The 21,199-nt window shown below is 38.6% G+C and overlaps 1 protein-coding gene, 1 long non-coding RNA gene and 1 pseudogene across 2 annotated transcripts; 2 read left to right on the forward strand and 1 right to left on the reverse strand.

Moving 5' to 3' along the window:
- Positions 1-629: 629 nt before the first annotated feature.
- LOC107597211 (putative golgin subfamily A member 6-like protein 19) lies at positions 630-2,009 on the reverse strand. Its single transcript, XM_016288165.1, has 5 exons — positions 1,825-2,009; positions 1,570-1,705; positions 1,247-1,452; positions 1,038-1,131; positions 630-928 (listed from the first exon to the last, which is right to left on the reverse strand). The coding sequence occupies exons 1-5, from the start codon at positions 1,986-1,988 to the stop codon at positions 815-817; spliced, it is 714 nt and encodes a 237-aa protein (XP_016143651.1). The 5' UTR covers positions 1,989-2,009; the 3' UTR covers positions 630-814.
- A 4,595-nt stretch (positions 2,010-6,604) lies between these two features.
- On the forward strand, positions 6,605-15,166 carry LOC107597188 (thrombospondin-4-like; annotated as a pseudogene).
- Positions 15,167-15,536: 370 nt separating this feature from the next.
- LOC107597146 (uncharacterized) lies at positions 15,537-18,864 on the forward strand. The gene is made up of 2 exons (XR_001610437.1): positions 15,537-15,617; positions 18,434-18,864. It is a non-coding gene; the product is annotated as an uncharacterized lncRNA (long non-coding RNA).
- Positions 18,865-21,199: the final 2,335 nt, after the last annotated feature.

Genomic DNA, 21,199 nt, shown 5'->3' on the forward strand with positions numbered 1-21,199 from the left:
GATGTTATGATTCTTAAAAATGAATTAATATTTTTAACCTTGAAGAATAAATTCAAAAATGTTATTAATAATGATACACTGACATGCATTCAAGGTGTAAGAAAATGTTATAACTTATAGATTATGTGCCATGTGATTTTTTTTAAAGAATGTCTTAGATGTGTGTGGTTTTAATACACATTGAAAGAAATTACTACACAAATGCTTTTATTATTTTTATTATTATTATTTGATCTACTACTACTATCAATTATCTACTAGTTTCTTACAAATATCTAAGATGTCTATCTACTACTATTATCAATTATCTGCTAATATCTACTAATATCTTTCTAATATCTAAGATGTCTATCCACAACTACTATCAATTATCTACTAATATCTTTCTAATATCTAAGATGTCTATCCACAACTACTATCAATTATCTACTAATATCTTTCTAATATCTAAGATGTCTATCCACAACTACTATCAATTATCTACTAATATCTTTCTAATATCTAAGATGTCTATCCACAACTACTATCAATTATCTACTAATATCTTTCTAATATCCAAGATGTCTATCCACAACTACTATCAATTATCTACTAATATCTTACCAATATCTAAGAGGTCTATCTACTACTATCAATTATTCACTAATATTTTACCAAAATCTAAGATGTCTATCTACTATCAATTATCTTCCTAATATCTAAGTTGCCTAAGGGTTATTGTTTTTTTTGTTTGCACAGTGGGTACTGGAGGTTTTTCTTGTCTGTGGAGGATGGCAGGGCACTGGAGAAGGCCGTGGAGGAGCTCGGAGGCAAATTATTCCACAAAGTGAGCATATAAATCCTCCTTCGTCTTCTTGGTTTCCACTGGTTCCTCTCTCTTTCTTATCTTCTTCGGAGGCTGGCTACGTGGCATCAGCTTTTTTCCGGTCTGCAATAAAGACGTGATAACTTAGCATCACACTATTGATCCACATTACAATATTGATAAGCAAGACAAAAGAATTGGATATGTATTGCTGGTTCTGTGTGCCACTCACCAGTTTCACTGAATGAGAAAGTGCTCTCTCCTGTCTTCTCTGCCTCCGTTCTTCTAATAACGCTTCACGCCTAATGCGTTTCTGTTCCTGCTCCCTGTGAAAGAGAGAAAGCAGGCAAGAGGTTTTAAAGAACCACTCAATTTCTGCAGTTTTAAGAAAGCTATAACCGCTGATGATCATCATGTCAGCTATGTATTTCTATACCTTACCTGATTTCATAATGTTTGCAAATCCGCTTTTGTATTTTGCAGAGCCTCTCAGCTGGCATGTTTTCGATCAAATCCAGAGAGTCAGAAATCCAGTCCTCCAACTGGAGCAGTATCATCAATGGATACGCAGGGCTGTTGGCCTGCTCCCCGTAGCTCGCTTGGACCTTCGCAAGCTCCTCACACAACTGTTCGGTCTTTGTCCATATCTGGTGAGACAGAAACAAAATGATGAGATCAAATGTGACCGAGATCAACTGCACAGTCTCTTATTACATTCAGATGCTTGCGAGGGTCGCTTTAAACAAGACACGTTGTGCACTTACTTTCATTCTCCTTGAGTCCTTGACATTATTTATCATCTCCACTTCTGCTTTGACTTTGTTTTTTTTCTCCTGCTCTTCTTCAATGCAGAGAGCCATGCTCTGTATCTCCTCCTCCATGCGGTCTGCATTCTTTTTACTGGAGAAAACCACACAAGACAAAACTCAGAGCGTCAAACGCTGGTACTGTGTCTTCGGGTTTCCTCAGATTAGAGACTATTAAGAAATCAATCCCATGGTTGGGTACAAGAAACTTACAGCTTTTCCTTTTCATCCTCGTAGTACTTGAGTACCTCGTTGTTTTCCTCATTTAGGGACATGCAATTCACATACTCCCACGTAAATTTTTCAAGGTCCTCTGAGCTTTGTTTGTTGCCCTCTTCCTCACGCTCTTCACGCTCCCGGTCTTCCTCCAAATGCATCTCTTCAATTTCAATCGTGTCTTGAACACGATAGATTTTTCTGTAACAGAGATGGTTATGAATAATAGGATCCGAAGCAGCATCTTCACTGTTGGGATGAGCAGGAATGGAAACGCTATAATTGTGCGTACTGACGAGACAGTGCTTACCTTAGAAGAGCTTTTTCCTTGTCTTCTAATTTTAACCTCTTCGAAAATGAATCCTGAGCCCTGAAACATGACAACATGATAATAAACACCTGGCAATCAGAAGTTTATAAATTGAAACTGCGTTATTTACGATGACCACAAAAGCATGGCTTCAAGATTAACAGTGATGTAGAAATAATTACTTTTGCTCGTTCTTCAAAGGATTGGAGTCACGGAAAGAGGCTTCATAATTGGCCCAGTCTTGTTTTGCTCCGAGCTCTATTTGGGACATTTCTCTGTACTCCATAGAAGCACGTTGGGCCCAAGTATGCAGGATCTCCATTTTATGTATTGTATCAAGCTGAGAATGGAACAGAGAAAGAAATTAGAAGAGTACAGATGAAAAACCCCATCCACACAATTTCCAAGAGTAGTGGGTATTTCATATTACATACATAATTTGAACTGGAATAAGAAAAATATACAAAATTGGCTTACTTTACAGCGACCACTTTGTAAAACCTCAGCTTTGTATGCTGAGATGGGTTGAAACACTGCCCTCCGCACGCTGAGCGGCGGAAGACAGGTTTCGCTTCGGGCCCCTGTTGGTCGCGTTCCTGAGGCGGGGCGTTCCTGTTGTCCCTCTCTAATGAACAACCTGACTTTTTCCCCTATTTTGTCCTCCCTGCATCGGAGCCCAAAGATCAGAAATTGTTCTTCAGCACTGAGACTGGATCCGTTCACCTTCTTCTGAGGCGGTGGGTGTGGATGCAATTCTGCATAACATCACATTTATGTAATGTTAGTATGGCTCTCAGGAAGGAACTTGTGTTTACTTCATACTCATACCATAGGCCTATGTTTTGAATTCAAATGTAGCAAACCGGTTTCAGACTGTTTGAGCAGCTCACCTCTGGCAAGTGAAGGACTATGGATGGTCGGAAGCTTGACAGCCTGCATTTGGCTGGAGATTGTGGTGTTTTCGCTCACAGTAATGATGTTCTGGTGAGCGCTGACGCATGTTTGGTGCATGAGCTTGCGAAATTTGTTACAGTACATTTCAGATCTAAAAGGGTAGACTGCAACAATCTGAAAAGTAAAACTGAATGATCTGAAATATTACCCAGATCAGAAAACTCTACTACTGTTTTGTGCTTGTCGAGATATGATTTAAAACTGCACTGAACAATGATCGTACACTGAATGATAATGCAGATTCACAATCAGACACTGATGTGGAATCAAGGCTTAATTCAAAATTGTACGTCGTTTCAAAACTGATCAAAAGCTGACTGAAGCAAAAATTGTATACCTACACTAAAGCGTGTATACTGAAGCAACGAGTCAAAATGAGGGTTTTGTGATCAAGGCAGGCCACAAGTTCTAAAAGCCTCCAGTGCAGTGATGTCACAGTTAGAAAGAATTCACGCTGCAGCGCCGCGGATAATTAGATTCGCAATAGAACTCTTTTTGTTTTGATTTAAACAGCTTATGTTTATATGATTGCCACAGGCAGCCCAGGAGAGTAATCTAAATTACTTGTGAAAATGTATTAACCTTCTGCCTCTGCGCTCATGCAAATACAAATACTGACCGAATCTTGTCTCTTAAATTACAAGACAACATCCTGTGCCATTCACAGCGAGTCAGTTTATACGAATATAGTTTCATTGATTTGAAAGGATATTACTGGAGTTTATTAAACATCCTTTGATTGCCTACAGTAGCCTAAGGACGTTTTGGCTCTGCTTGGCAGGTGTTAAAAACATGCAGTGTGACTATTTAATAAAGGTATAGTTTAATAAAAGTAATTCGAGAACCCACATTTCGATCGTTTGCTCTTACAATTCCAGCAACCGCTGCAAAAACATAAAATAGCAAGCACAAAACAAACAAACGCGATTTTCCGTCGCTGTAGCTATTATTTTGGACAATGTTAATTCACATCACTTTTACGTAAAATAAACCAAAATCAAATATCATACCACTAAATGTTAATACAACTTCTCAAACTTTACATTTGAGTTGGTTTATTCGGGCAGATGTACACCGAAGTTATAGCGTTCATTTGTTCTCAGGAATTTAAGAAAAACAATTAACGAACATCACATAAATCGCAGGTATAGTGTCTACATTACATTTTCTTCTTTTTGTGTGTTTTCAGAGATGAGATTAATAACATATTTTTTAATATAGCCTAGTGACCAACATATTTGCAACATAGTATCAAAAGAAGATATGAGGTATAAATGCATGTTAAATAATTGTATGGCCAATAATTATTATAATATCTAAAATAATTGTGCATTATGCAGTAAATTCAGATAGTAACACCTACTTTGATTTACCTAACAAAAGTGTTCATATTATGCAGTATTGGAGCTATTGAGGCATGCTATCACGATATACAGTATGGGATTCTGCCAGTAGACTAGCTACATTTAGGCTTAAGAAACTTTACTTGGTCTTAAAAAGGTCTTTAAAAAGTCTTACATTTACCATCATAAACCCTGAGTTCAACTTTTCAGTTGTAATCTGCCTTCTTCACTATACAGTATAGTTGACACTTGCCTCAATGTGATGTGTTAAATGTAAGGCCATGTGTGTTGAATCTGAATTTTGTATTTTTTTTTTAAAATAAGATGACTCTGGAATTTTAAGTTGGAGGACATAACCTGATTAACTGTATGCTAGATTTGTGTTTGATATGTTCGTGAAGTATCAAAAAAAGATCTGTTAATGCTAATTTTTAAGCCAATTAGATTTCACGTGAAACACCTTTTAAAGTAATTAGTGATCTCTGTAAATGAAGACTGATGATTTGTGAGCACACATTTGTTTGCTTGCCTTTGAGCCATTGCTGACCTTTCACCTCGATCCCAGAATAGAAGAGCTCATGACCCAGGAACAATGACCACTTCATTCCTGTGCGTGAGGTTTTTAGATAAAAAGATGCATTTTAAATGGACACCCTTGCATGAAAAATACATTTCAATAAAACCCAGCGAATCCATTTAATTCTCAGAACATCAACGTGCATTTTCCTGTAAATGCTGAAAACCACCAGACTGAGACTTCTGTGTTTGTTTTTCCAGAAGAGCTCATGGTGAGAGAGGCGAGTTCAGCAGAACAGCACAAGACCTCAAGGTGCGCCACATGTAGCTCTGGGGTCTGCAAGCTGGAATTCAACCCGCGTCTGTGGATGCAATTATCAGCAAACAAGACTTGCTACATTGAACGCACCAACCCAAAAGTGCAGAGAGCATCTATGATGTAAGAGTTTTGGACTGAATTAAAATAGAGTAGAATAAAGAAGCTTTTTTTTTAAATAGTTGATTTTTTATAATTGGCCATGCAAGATCAAACATTATATAGTGATGTGATTTATTTTTAATGGGGGAATAAACAAAGCAAAATCTTTTTTGGCAACTAAAACTTTTCTATAATAAAAAACGTAATATTTTATTAGGCCTACTGGATACAGTAATCAAACTAATACACTAGCAGCCAAAAGTGTGGACTGAATTTGTTTCCTGCGACCTGTAGGATTATGCTTTAAATCTGTTTTGCAGACAAATATACATTGTGCTCACATAGGAATTTCTTGTCAAACTTTTTTTTTTTTTTTAACAAATGGGCTGAATAGTGAAGGACAAGCAGCCAAAAAGTGTTCAGCATGCATGGACACTCCAGTGTTGTTTAAAAAGCATCCCAGGATGCACCTCATGAAGCCGGTTGAGACAATGACTGAACTGTGCAGAGCTGGAATCTACACAAAAAGCTGTTACTTTGAAGAAGCCAAAATGTAATGCTCCACTATTATTCTAAAATGTGTAAAATAGTAATACTATTTTTAGGCACTTTTATAACATTTTATAAAATCATATTTCTTCCCCTGTTTTCAAACTTTTTAATGGTCATTTTAGGGTTTTATTTGTTATGTTGTTAGCCCTTCTGGCTATACTTATAACAGTGTTTAATGTTTGGCTCTGTTTACTTACATTGATTACATGTGTGTGTGTGTGTGTGTGATAACTCTCCCCGCACTCCCTCTCAGTTTCTTCTCCCTGCTTATTCTTAACTTAGATTTTTTACTTTACATTTATGTATAAGGCTTGCAACTTCGTTGAAACAATATCTGAACTCCATAACTGCTCTACTATTCTCGATCTCGAACAAGCAAATCACCAAACGGCATTCTGGGTTGAGCGAGCGGCACTGAGCATATTGAGTGAGCGGAGCGGAATCTTCAGAAAGGCGCTCTGCGCTCTTAAGGAAATATTACCACTCCGCTCCCCGCTCCGCTCACGCTCCGCTCCGCTCACATGCTCTGGTGTGATTACAATTCAAGACTGTTACACATGAACCTTGTGAAAGGTGTGATCTGTGAAGAGCCAGACTGCAGATGACGTCAGTGACGTGGTATAAAAGCATTAGAGACACAGACACGCTCAGAAGCTCAGCTCTGTCCTCCTCCCCTCACGCAGCATGCTGTGGACTCTCCTGTTCAGCTGCAGCTTGTATCTGCACGGCGCTCTGGTTTCTGCTCAAGGAGTTTCCAGAGGTGAGTTGACTTCTGCACGTTTGCATTCACTTACTGTGACATTCATACATATTTAAGGTTTGCACACTTCTTGCACAATGAACTTCTATTACTTGACCATGAAATGCCTGCTTTTGTTATATCTTGGACATATCCAGGACTTTAAAAATATGTTTATAACGAAATATGTTTATTAACATCTTCACTAGAAAGTGCTTTACAGAAAGGATACAATATACACTCAAACAGATTATTATTGGTCTAACTCTCTAAAGTGCACTGCAAGATTGTTCCAGAGAGAATATTCATATTTATATTTTTCTGGATTATATATAATGTCCATGTTTGCCCCTTCCTAAATGAGCAACTTTATTTTTATTCAAATATTTTTTTTTACAAAGCTCTTCCAAAGGTTTAAGCTAAGAATCTTTTAACAGATGCTGTTTGACGTGTAAGATGAGAACCTGTCATGTGGGCAGATTTTGGTATGTTTTAAAACCCGTAACAACACTGCTGAAGAGAACATTTACGTTCTATGCAGTTGCAGTGTAAAGACCAACATTTTAAGTGGCCCACCAGGCAAGATGAATAACTGATAAACTGAGCTTATGGAAGCCTGGAATGCATATGGAAAACACTGATGCCGCTAATGGAAAGAGCACACTTCCCTTCTGTTTGTCTGGACTGCCCTCTGGGGAGGGGAACCTCTGACAGAAGCCCCACCTGTTACATTTAGAACTTGGATTTTTTATTTTTTTTTATTAATTTGACCACAATCAAATATGGGGAAAAGCGAAACCTGAGCCTTACTGGGACCCTAACCGCAGCACTAGAGCTAAGAAAGAAATGCACTCAGGTTGATTTGATAATTCTAGTGTTGCTACTCCTGTGGCTCATAAAACCAGCTTCATAAATCACAACTGCAACAGTTTATCTGCTGTCATAACAACATGTTCATGAACCCATGAGATGAATCAAAATGAAGCATGCTATTTGGATTACATGTTATGGTCATGCCTAAACACAGAAAACAGGATCCAACATTAGCCCTTGCCAAGGCAACAGACTTGGACTGGGCTTTGCTATTCACAAACACACCGCATAAACAATCGAAGTGAGTGAGTTCTTGGCAAATTACTCTAATACATTTCCTAACTGATATAATGTCAGATGCTGACAAATTATCCACAGGGCCGGCAGGAAAAGTCATTATATTTTGAGCGTAGCTTTATATGCATTAATCATGAAACCGTCCTGTTGTTTGTATGTAGTTTCCAGTTCATACAGTCTTAAAGGGAAAGTTCTTCCAAAAATGAATATTCACTCTTAGGTTTTTCACTCTTGTGTCATTCCAAATCTGTATGGCTGTGTTTCTTCAGCAAAAGAAAGATATTTAGCAGATTGTCTGAGGTGTTCCAAAAATAACACTAACTGTAAAAGTATCATAAAAGTGCTTCATGCTGTAAGCCATTAGATAGCTAGAACGAATCTGAATACATTATTGCTGAAATTCTTGACTTGAAGTAAAAGGTAAGGGGAACTCAGCATGTTGCTATAAATCATCTTTCTGATTCTACATCGTTACTACAGATGGAGAGATTATCAAACAGATTAAAGGCACAAACCAGGAGCTTGCTGAAATCAAAGAACTGCTGAAACAACAGGTAAATCATCTAAAATACTGAAAAATATGGAAGAAGATGCCATTGCATGTTCTCGGGTAAAATGATTTTGTATAAAACTTCTGCTATCCACTCACACATAAAAATATTTTCATAACATTCCAGCCTGTTAAAGACCTAAAGCACATTTTAGTTCTTATACATTTTTACATAATACTGAACTCTTTGCTTTATAGATACAGGAAATTGTTTTCCTGAAGAACACAGTTATGGAGTGTGAAGCATGTGGTGAGGAATTCTAAGCTTATGATTGCATTAGATTCTTAACTGAGAGTGTTATCTGCTAAAAGTTGCATATTTTTTCTCTCATGTCTTGCTAGGCATGAGACCAGTAGATCCTATAGAGCCGTCATGTGTTCCCAACCCCTGCCATCTTGGTGTGGAATGCATAATGACTCCCAGCGGTGTGAAGTGTGGTCCGTGTCCAGAGGGCATGACAGGAAATGGAACTTACTGTACAGATGTTGATGAGGTGAGTGGGCTGTCTGAGATGAATTAGGGTGAATTCCAGTCAGAAGTGAGCATCCCTATGCCCTGCTTGTTCTATTACCATGAATGGGAGAAAGTGCAATGCGCAAATATGGTGGAACAATCCTGAAAAGTGGAATCAAGTGGAAAAGTCCCCCATTTAAGATGATCACTATTTTATATTTTATCCAATGGTATATAAAAATAATATTAAGTGAAGTACATTTTAGACACAATATTGACTTTTTTATTTTTTCGATCGTATTATTTGGTTTATTCTGCTAATGAAAATCGTTCCAAACAGAGTGACAGCAGAACTGTTGCGTATCTGATCAACATAGTGGTGTTTCGTTTCTAAATTCTAAATTAGTCGATGATTCAATGACCCATTAAAAAAAGAACATTCACTTGCTTCATTCGTGAAGGAATCAGCTGTACTGAACAAATCGTTTGAATTAACCAATCAATGATTCACTTATTAAGACAGCACTAGGTGCCACCAACTGCCAGTTTTAGTTTCATAGGTAAAGTATAATTGCATTTTTTCAACGTCATATTTCTGAATCTCATTAATTTCAATCATTAATTTTTTTCCTTTATTATGATAAGACAGATCATAGCTGACAAGAAGCTGTGGGAGAGAGAGAGGGGGGTGTGATCGGGAAAGGTCCTCCCGTTGCGATTTGAAATCGGGACACCCATAGTGCATAGACGCTGTATGTCGGCGCGCTGCCCACAAGGCTATCAGCACCAACAATAACACTTTAGTTTGATAATCCACATTCTACTTCATGCAACTATATGTAACTGTTAGTCTGGTAATAGTCTAATGAGAGTCTAGTGAGAGTTAATTGACATTAATTGATAGTTGCAAAGGTACTTATTGTAAAAGTGGACTATGGAAAAAGTGTAATCCTTGTGTATTTGGTTTTAGCGGAATAGATCTGCTATGCTGCTGCTGCAGAGCAAGTACCGAGACTTGCTACTGCCAATAAATCCCCAACATGCTGCTGTGAGCATGTAAGAAATATTGCTGCTGCAAATATAACATACATGAAATAACCCCCATATAGCATACATGAATCACCTCATAGCAGATCTATACAGGTGGAGCTGGGGAAGGTGGAGGGTTTCTGAAGCAAGCTGGGACTGCTACGGCAAGCACTAGTCATATATTTGAATGTTGTGCAGCGAGCTCATTGGCTACCGATACAGGAGAGAACCAGTCAGCTGTGCCATGTGATAATGATGTCATTAGGTCAGATTGAGATAGACCTATCGGACTGTGCCATCTAGAGTTTCATGCCAGAACTCTGTATTTTACTGTGGACTAAGATTTTTGTTCTCTACTGTTTCTTTGCTGTGTACAGTGTGCTGTAATGCCATGTCACATGGGGGTGAGATGCATTAACACGTCACCTGGTTTTCGCTGTGGCCCCTGTCCTGCTGGGTACATGGGCCCCCAGGTGCAGGGGGTGGGACTTGCCTATGCATCTGCCAATAAACAGGTATAATTTTTAAATGGGAATCTTTTAATTCAAATACAAGCAATCAATGGATAAAATGTTTGAAATTGAATGTAAATGCTTATATGCAGGTGTGCAAAGACATTAATGAGTGTGAGAACTCAAATGGAGGCTGCGTGGAGAACTCCAACTGTATCAACACACCAGTGAGTGATGCATTATGCTCTGTTAGTCGCAGAACCAGAGCACCATCTGTTCTGGTTCGCAAACCAAAAAATGGCTCAGTTCTGATACACTGTAAAAAGGGACTTCTGCCAGTAGTAGCAGTACCTTACCCTAAAATAAATTTTATAACTGAATGAGGTCATATTAAGGAATAGTTTGGCTTGAATAAAACCAGTTAATTTAGATAATAAAACCAGTTAATTTAGTCTTGATTTTAACTTAAAATCGGCCTTAAATCTGGCCTCTATCTTCAGCCTTAGGCAGATGCTAACATGGGCAGCTTGCATTATATGCCCTTATCCTTAAAACTATGAGCATAACTGTGTAAGATAACAAAAAAAGAACCAAGACTGAATGAAATACTGATTACAGATTTGATATTATGTTGGATCAACACACCATAAAATGGTCTACAACATTTGAGAAATGGATTCATATAAGTCAGTTGGAACATCATTCTTTCCATTCTCCTTGTTTATGTGAGTCATTGTGTGTCCATGGCAGGGCTCTTTTCGCTGTGGCCACTGCAAGACTGGTTTTGTTGGGGATCAGGTGAAAGGCTGCAAACCTGAGCGGGCCTGTGGTAATGGTCAGCCCAATCCTTGCCATGCCAGTGCAGAATGCATTGTTCACCGTGATGGACAGATTGAATGCGCAGTAAGTCAATGATCATACAGTATTTCACACATGAACCACATGATCTACATGGTCAAACTGATATAATCTGTTTTAGTGTGGAGTTGGATGGGCTGGGAATGGATACTTATGTGGAACGGACACTGATATTGATGGCTTCCCTGATGAAAAACTGGAATGTCTGGAAAGAAACTGTGCAAAGGTAAAACATAAAAACAAGTATTACGAATGAAAAAGTACTAAAACATTCTCTCAGTGGTGAGATCTCAATAAAACGGTTTTCTAGGACAACTGCCTCACCGTTCCAAACTCTGGGCAAGAGGATGCAGACAAGGATAAAATCGGTGATGCATGTGATGACGACGCAGATGGAGATGGGATATTAAACACAGAGGTCAGAGGTCACAACACCACCTTAATTAAAGGCAGTGTTATAATATCACCATATATTAGTAATCAAAATCCTGAATGTGAAGTGCACAGGAGACTCGACTCCTTTTCCTTGTCTTCTCTATATACGATATGTGTGGTGGAAAAAGAAAGGTCTTAGAAGGAAATCTTAGAAGGTTGCTTCCTACCTTTTGGAATAGACTTTATGGTGGGATTATGATCAATGCTGTCCAGGGAGGCAGCTCACTAAGATATTAAGAACTAGGGGTGGGCGATATAACCAAAATCTTATATCAGGATATGAGTAATTTTATTTCACTTTACGATATATATCACAATATAGTTATTTTTGCTTCAAATAAGGTCTTTAAGATATCAACATTTTTGATACCATAGAAATTTCATAATTCTTGTCATCCGTGTCAATATCACAAAAAACTAATACTAGCCTAAATTAAAAAAAAAAAAACTCACTGAAGACAAGTAAACAGTCAGCGATTACATAAGAGTAAGAAACTAATTACAAGCAATAGGACAAAAAACTACAGTAGAACAAATAACTAAGAAATTATTCATACATTGTGTAAAGTAATCGAATGAATAAAAACACTGCATATTCTTCACTGAGTAAATTAAATAAATATTTCTTCTTATTAAAGTTACAAAAGTGATTTAGTCAAGAGCAGTGAGAGAGTTTCTGTCTTTTGCTGTTTGATTAACATGAATGATAGACAGCAGGAATATTAGACTGCTGTCACTTTAAGCGCTGCCCGGATCCAATATACTGTTACACATGTTTTTTTTCTCAGCTGTTTGCTTTCACTTAAGACCTAAATTATTGTGTTTACAAGGATGCTTGCAAAGACGGGCATTTTGACCATTCAAGGCTTATAAAGTGGCAAAATTAACTCTGTTCAATACTCTGTTGCGCTCTATGAGCACTGTCTTCACGTGCGGTCACCTCTCCGACATCGCTCTCAGACAGTGCACGCATATAGCAAAATTAGTTCTTTTTTACTGCTGATTGCATTCCAACAGCTTAAAATCACTTGTTTTTAAACCGCAATGCTTAAAATGCGTGCAAACGATATGTTTACGTGACCATACAGCACAGCAACTTCACGAGAGCGTGTAACCGCGATAGAGACGATAGTCCAAAATCTCTACCGGTTGACAAATTTCTACCGGTTAATCATGTCTACCAGTATTCTTACTCATGATATTCTTACCGATTACTTCTCTGATAGGACAACTGTGTGCTAGTCCCCAACGTCAATCAGAAGAACATTGATCAGGATGATTATGGAGATGCTTGTGATAATTGCCGTCAGGTAAAAAACAATGACCAGAAGGACACCGATAGCGATGGCCAGGGTGATGAATGTGATGATGACATTGATGGGGATGGTAAGTCTTCAGATAGGAAACATCATTAGGGTAATATGAACATTTGCATTGGTCAAACTGAGATGTTGTGTTTTGCTTTTCAGGAATCAAAAACGATAAAGATAATTGCAAAAAGGTGCCAAACCATGACCAGAAAGATAGAGACGGTGATAATGTTGGTGATGCTTGCGACAGCTGTCCCTACGTCCGCAACCCTGATCAGGTCTGATTAACACCCTATGCTCTCTAACTCTGAAGGTGATGGAGATGGACTCAAACTAAGAAATTGAGGCATTACGTAAGCCATAATTCTCCTTCTTTCTGCCACAGATGGATGTGGATAATGACTTGATTGGCGATCCTTGTGACACTAACAAAGATAGGTATTACATCACTCCAATTGGTGATTTTCATTGCTCACACCCCATAATGAGTACGTTCAATCTGATGCTTTGGTTTCTATCATCAGTGATGGAGATGGGCATCAGGACTCTCGAGACAACTGTCCTGCAGTTATCAACAGCTCCCAGCTGGACACGGACAAGGATGGCATTGGAGATGAATGTGATGATGATGATGACAACGATGGCATTCCCGATCTCCTTCCACCCGGTCCGGACAACTGCCGTCTGGTTCCAAACCCACTGCAGGAGGACTTAGATGGTCAGGCTTTAATGTTTGGAAACTTCACTTTACATCAAACTGTTGATCTTAAAGGGTTAATTCACCCAAAAATGAAAATTCTGTCATTAATTACTCACCCTCGTGTTGTTCCAAACCCGTAAGACCTTCGTTCATCTTCGGAACACAATTTAAGATATTTTTGATGAAATCTGAGGGCTCTCTGTCCCTCCCATAGACAGCAAGGTAACTACCACGTTCAAGGTCCAGAAAAGTACCAAGATGATTGACAAAGTAGTCCGTGTGACATCAGTGATTCAACTGTAAAGTTACGAAGCTACGTGAACGACTTTATTCCACATTTTCGTCTCTACTGCGTCACTAGTGGACGTGCGTTCACGACAGTATCATCACGCGTCCACTAGTGACACAGTAGAGACGAAAATGTGGAATAAAATCGATATTTTAGTTTTCTTTGCACAAAAAAGTATTCTCGTAGCTTCGTAACTTTACAGTTGAACCACTGATGTCACACGGACTACTTTGTGGATCATCTTGGTACTTTTCTGAACCTTGAACGTGGTAGTTACCTTGCGGTCTATGGGAGGGTCAGAGAGCCCTCAGATTTCATCAAAAATATCTTAAATTGTGTTCCGAAGATGAACGAAGGTCTTACGGGCTTGGAACAACACGAGGGTGAGTAATTAATGACAGAAGTTTTTGGGTGAACTAACCCTTTAATCTCATTATTCTTAATAAAATAATGTCCTGTTCAAAATACAAGCTTGTGCAGTGATTTGGAATATGGAATTCTGGTGTCCCAACCAGGCTTCTTAACTAGTTTAACCGAGAAGACTTGATCAATCTTGACCAACTCCTAACCAGCAAGGAAATTCATTCGGATCTAATTTGTTCTTTTCTGCTTGGAAACGGATCTTTAGTCATTTTCTGATCTTGTTGTCAAATCAGTCATCCGCTTCATTTTCTTGACTTTTGGTTTACAGGTGATGGGATTGGCAACGTTTGTGAGAATGACTTTGACAATGACACATTTAGTGACATCATTGATGTTTGTCCTGAGAACAGTGAGGTGACTCTCACTGACTTCAGAACCTATCAGACTGTGGTTCTGGATCCAGAAGGAGATGCGCAGATCGATCCAAACTGGGTGGTGCTCAATCAGGTCTGTCCGCTTCTTTCTGCCTCATGGAGATTTTGCACCCAAAGTTCTCACAGTATAAACTTTACCAAGGAATGCTCATCTTTTTCAACAGGGAAGAGAGATTGTTCAGACCATGAACAGTGATCCTGGACTGGCTGTAGGTAAAAGACTATAGTTGGGTTTCCATCCAAAGTTGTAAATTTAACTTGTGCGCAAAATTGAAATATTACATAAAACATTTGCAAATAAAGCATCGTTTCCATCCAAGAGAACAAAATCGTCACTTCCTGATAAACTGGCACTAAATATCAGTAAGAAAAGTGGTTCTATGAAGGTCAGCAGATGGTAGCAGATACAGGAATTATCATCGACACAACCATGAGAGGAGGCAGACTGGGAGTATTTTGCTTCTCCCAGGAGAACATCATCTGGGCCAACCTGCGCTACAGATGCAATGGTCAGTTATTTTAATGAAATACCTTTTGCATACATTAAAAATGGAAACAAATGTACACTCCCTCAAAGAGCTTAGCGTCAGGCCTTCTAATTTTCATGTAATATGAACTCCCAACATTCAAAGTTCTACACATCCTCGGCCACTTCTGTGTTCATTTATTTTGGCTCATTTGAAAATACACTATATGGACAAAAGTATTGGGAGACATACTGCTTAATTATTGAATTCAGGTGTTTCAATCAGACCCATTTCCACAGAAGTATAAAATCAATTACCTAGCTATGCAGTCTGTATTTACAAACATTTGTGGAAAAAATGGGTCATTCTCAAAGTTCTATGAAGGTCAGCAGATGGTAGCAGATACAGGAATTATCATCGACACAACCATGAGAGGAGGCAGACTGGGAGTATTTTGCTTCTCCCAGGAGAACATCATCTGGGCCAACCTGCGCTACAGATGCAATGGTCAGTTATTTGAATGAAATACCTTTTGCATACATTAAAAATGGAAACAAGTGTACACTCACTCAAAGAGCTTAGCGTCAGGCCTTCTAATTTTCATGTAATATGAACTCCCAATATTCAAAGTTCTACACATCCTCGGCCACTTGTGTGTTCATTTATTTTGGCTCATTTGAAAATACACTATATGGACAAAAGTATTGGGAGACATACCGCTTAATTATTAAATTCAGGTGTTTCAATCAGACCCATTTCCACAGATGTATAAAATGAATCACCTAGCTATGCAGTCTGTATTTACAAACATTTGTGGAAAAAATGGGTCATTCTCAAGAGCTCAGTAAATTCAAGCTTGGTATGCCACCATTGCGATAAGCCAGTTTGTGAAATTAAACCCCTGCTAGATATTCCACGGTCAACTGTAAGTGGTATTATTGGAAAGCAGAAGCATTTAGGAAAGGCAGAAGCTCAGCCATGAAGCAGAAGACCATGTAAAGTTGCAGAGCAGGGTCAACGAGTGCATATGCTGCTTCCATAGCTGAAGCAAAACTCGCCGCAAAAACTGTATGGTGGGAGATTAATGTAACGGATTTCAATGGCAGAGCAGCTACATGCAAGCATCACATCACCAAGCGTCAGATAGAGTGGTGTAAAACACACCACCACTGGACTCTGGAGCAGTGGAAACCTGTTCTGTGATGAGTGACGAAGTGCTTAATTATTGAATTCAGGTGTTTCAATCAGACCCATTTCCACAGATGTATAAAATGAATCACCTAGCTATGCAGTCTGTATTTACAAACATTTGTGGAAAAAATGGGTCATTCTCAAGAGCTCAGTAAATTCAAGCTTGGTATGCCACCATTGCGATAAGCCAGTTTGTGAAATTTCACCTCTGCTAGATATTCCACGGTCAACTGTAAGTGGTATTATTGGAAAGTAGAAGCATTTAGGAAAGGCAGAAGCTCAGCCATGAAGCAGAAGACCATGTAAAGTTGCAGAGCAGGGTCAACGAGTGCATATGCTGCTTCCATAGCTGAAGAGTTACAAACTCGCCACAAAAACTGTGTGGTGGGAGATTAATGTAACGGATTTCAATGGCAGAGCAGCTACATGCAAGCATCACATCACCAAGCGTCAGATAGAGTGGTGTAAAACACACCACCACTGGACTCTGGAGCAGTGGAAACCTGTTCTGTGATGAGTGACGAAGTCAGATGGGCGAGTCTGGGTTTGGCCGATGCCAGGTGAATGTCACCTGCCTGACTACATTGTGCTGACTGTTAAGTTTGATGAAGAGGGATAGTTTGGTGGCTGTTTTTTAGGGGTTGGACTAGGCTCCTTACGTCCATTGAAGGGAAATCTTGATTCTGTAGCGTACTAAGACATTTGCTCAACTGACCCTTATGACTGGTTTTGTGGTCCAGGGCCACATATTGAAGTCTATTGCTGTGTCCCAACATGCATACTATCTGTCCTAAATAGCATTCGAAAATAGAATCAGTGTGCCCCAAATCGTAGTGTGTTGAAATGAGTATGCCAAAGATTCACAGATGTTCTACTATACTTCCAGTTAGAATTCGAAGTGCATATCGATGCATACTCTAATGGCTAATATTGCCTGCAACACATTGCAACACACATAAAAGTGTTAAAAAACTACAAATATGGTGGATATGTGAGAAGGATAGACAGGTAGAGAAAGGGGTTTGAGTGATAATCAATGTCTAACCTGATGAAAAAGTATTTATTTTGTTATCCATGTTATATTTAATCTGCAGCAACATTGTGAACTTTTCTAATGATATGTTTGTTCATTAACTTTTAAATGCATCATTATGCAAACACGTGTTAAAGTTATTCGAAAATAGAATCAGTGTGCCCCAAATCGTAGTGTGTTGAAATGAGTATGCCAAAGATTCACAGATGTTCTACTATACTTCCAGTTAGAATTCGAAGTGCATATCGATGCATACTCTAATGGCTAATATTGCCTGCAACACATTGCAACACACATAAAAGTGTTAAAAAACTAGATAGGATAGACAGGTAGAGAAAGGGGTTTGAGTGTAATCAATGTCTAACCTGATGAAAAAGTATTTATTTTGTTATCCATGTTATATTTAATCTGCAGCAACATTGTGAACTTTTCTAATGATATGTTTGTTCATTAACTTTTAAATGCATCATTATGCAAACACGTGTTAAAGTTACGATGAAGAAATATGTCCCAAAGCTATACTAATCTGCTACATACTCAAAAGTATGTACTTTTTCTTCACAAAAAGAGTACATACATTTAGAGCATAGTATAAGAAGGTGAATTGGGATGCAGCTTATGTATTTAGAATGCAAAACTCCTTGTTGGCGTAATGGTCATGTGTCCCAGTAGTTTTGTTCATATAGTGTACTTCAAGCTGCCAATAGGAGTATAGTACTCCCAGATCTGTTGAAAACAAGTTATCATGAAATGGAAATTCTATTTATATTCTGCTTTATTGATACACATTCCAGGTCTTTTAGCATGATTCACTGGAGCATGTTATTCCAAATTTATGACAGAAAGTAATAATTTCACAATCCATCTTCTTCCGGTGGCCTCGCTTTTCACGATCCACTTCCCAATAGATTTTCTTTGAACTTCATATAGATGATAAAGAATTTTCTCTTGAAGTCAGCGCAGAATAAACCTCATCTGGAGCTGCTCATTTTTGTCTTTTATCTAAATGAAATATATTACGAGCATACAAAATTCACAGTCACATCTGAGGAGAGAATTAATAAATCAGCTGTCTTGTATTTGTTCTTTTTTTGTGCAGATACAATCCCCGAGGACTTTGAGACATTCAGAAGCCAGCAAATCCAGCTTTTTTGAACCCAATCTCAACAGTTCTTTTTTACAAGATTAATGAATGTGAGTTGTATATTTCTGTCATGTGTGTCATATTATATACTCCATTTTTTTATACTTTGTGAACAGTAGAGCTTTAAGTAACCCCCTAATGACAGACATAAATTAATGGCACTGCATTAGCACTGAGAATTTAAATATATATATATGTATTTTAAAAACACGTACAGAAATACAGGTTACAAAATATAAATGATATAACAAGAAGGCTCTGATATATGCAGCTGAGACATCATGCACATCCATATTTAGTTTTTTTTTTCTGAGAAAGGAAAAGGACCAGCAAAACAACAAAGACGAAATCAGTTCCTTCTACAATCAGTTACCACAAATAGGAGACAAAGATGACCACACCAGCACAGCGACTATAGAACTGGGACAGAATAAAAGCTCTAGACAACCACAAATTATATGTCCTAATATACCGTTAACTCCAATAAAGAGCGAGCACTGTTAATGCTCACGAAATGAGAGATCACAAAGATTCGATGCACATTCTGTAACCTAACACTCTCACGAGTGCTTCGTTTACAGTGTCTTTTAATACGTATTAAACCTGCCTTAAGTGAGATGACAGTTGGCGAAATAAAAAGTATATCATCTTTACAGAAAGAAGTCCATGTAGATAGCACTTAGTTTATGCTAATGCTATGATTTAAGGGGAAGGGTTCCTCTATCCTATGGGTCACTATCGGTACGTTTATCAAGAAATACATCCCATCTAGTCAGCTACGTACTTAATGGTACGGACATGGTAATCATGGTCACTAACTGCTCAGCAGTTCTATTAAGGCTTAAAGGGGAATTTACGCTAAAGGGGGTTTGCTCTCACACGAATAATCAGGACACAAATGAACATAAGTGCTAAAACCGCTCCAGTTTGGCTGCATGCCGCATGTGCATCAACAACAGATTATTTGTCCAATAAACACATGCAGTCTGCCCACATCTCCTAATGTTTCACAGGTTAAAGCAACAAACAGACTGAGCCCTTTTTTCGGTTTGCATTGGGAAGTCACATATACATATATACGCTTCCAGAATTGTTTTCCCTCTGAATTATCAGTGCAATACAGAAAACGGTTCACAAAGAACACCTTCACGATAAACCGGGGTGGGGGGAACGCATGTACAGGGTCGAACAGTCGGCATTCTCAGAAGGTGAAACAGTCCAAGTTTCATGAGCAAAGCTGCGGCTGAAGTTTCCAGAAGCAGCAGCCAGAAGATTTAGAAGAAATGCACAAACATCAGTATGAAAGCTGCCGTATCTTTGAGATTTCTGACAGGATTTCAGATGGAAACCCAAGATGCAAGGGCCGAGCAAATCGACAGGGCGGGGGAATGACCCAACTGAAGATATCAAACATGCTACAGTCGAGATGAGCGGCAAAATGCTACCGTGACCGAAAACGAACAGAAACGTAACAGATCAGGAGAAAAAAACAATAGTGCTTTGGTCAAGCATTGTCAAGCAGGTCATTTGGTGTAATGCACTATCAGAACACGGAGCCCCATAAATACATTCTGTTTCTAAACATGATCATAGACGTGGTAAAATGACACCACTAGCATTAACTAATACATGCACTGTGTCTCGGGGGTCTACATTGGTTTATGTGCAGTGAATCTTTTTACTGGAATCAGCCAAGTTAATGAAGACTTCATACCAAAAAGCTAACGAAGAGCTTGTTCTAAAGGTTTTTCTCATTTTGACATGCAGTCGTCATATTCCAGTGATAAGCTTTATGTACACTATTTTCAGGAGAGAAACGCGCTCATGGTAAAACATATGAAAACACCATTCTGAATGGCACAGTTTGAAGAAGAAAAACTAAAGCGAGTATTGCAGTTTTTGTAACTTCTAAATAAACTACAGTGTATCCACCATCTGAGCCAATCCCTATTTCTCAGCCCTAAATATACTATTCATATTCAACCAGAAATATTCCAGATTGTTGGTTGATTAATGCTTTTAGATTGCATAGGAATCACAAATTGTATTTGCACAGTTTTAAGAGTTATTATTTCCTTCAAGGACCGAGATGACCAAAATGTATCTGGCTGAACCAAAATTACTAAAACTTTAGCAGGAAACATCTTGTTCAATTGCCAAAAACTTCACCTTGCTCTTCATCCCCTGTATTATAAACATGTTGTTTTTAGACTGACAAGTTAGATACAGTGGGGTCCAAAAAAAAAAAAAATTATATATATATGGGATTGGCATGAGAATGTACATGACAATGTTAATGTATTTGGTCTTGGCGGAATAGATCTGCTATGCTGCTGCTGCTGCAGAGCAAGTACCGAGACTTGATACTGCCAATACATCCACAACATGTTGCTGTGAGCATGTAAGAAATATTGCTGCTGCAAATATAACATACATGAAATAACCCCCATATAGCATACATGAATCACCTTGTAGCAGATCTATACAGGTGGAGCTGGGGAAGGTGGAGGATTTCTGAAGCAACTGCACTGCTACGGCAAGCACTAGTCATATATTTGAATGTTGTGCAGCGAGCTCATTGGCTGCCGATACAGGAGAGAACCAATCAGCTGTGCCATGTGATAATGATGTCATTAGGTCAGATTGAGTTAGACCTATCGGACTGCGCCATCTAGAGTTTCATGCCAGAACTCTGTGTATATTCTGTGGAGGCTTGTTTTC

Source organism: Sinocyclocheilus grahami, unplaced genomic scaffold (assembly GCF_001515645.1).
Source record: "Sinocyclocheilus grahami isolate Dianchi unplaced genomic scaffold, SAMN03320097.WGS_v1.1 scaffold229.1, whole genome shotgun sequence".
NCBI lineage: Eukaryota > Metazoa > Chordata > Actinopteri > Cypriniformes > Cyprinidae > Sinocyclocheilus > Sinocyclocheilus grahami.

Coding starts and splice junctions, on each gene's coding strand:
- LOC107597211 (XM_016288165.1), bottom strand. CDS start 1,988: ATGCATTTGGAGGAAGACCGGGAGCGTGAAGAGCGTGAGGAAGAGGGC. Junction 1,706..1,824: donor GAGGATGAAAAGGAAAAGCT/GTAAGTTTCTTG, acceptor GGTTTTCTCCAG/TAAAAAGAATGCAGACCGCA. Junction 1,132..1,246: donor TGCAAACATTATGAAATCAG/GTAAGGTATAGA, acceptor TCTCTTTCACAG/GGAGCAGGAACAGAAACGCA.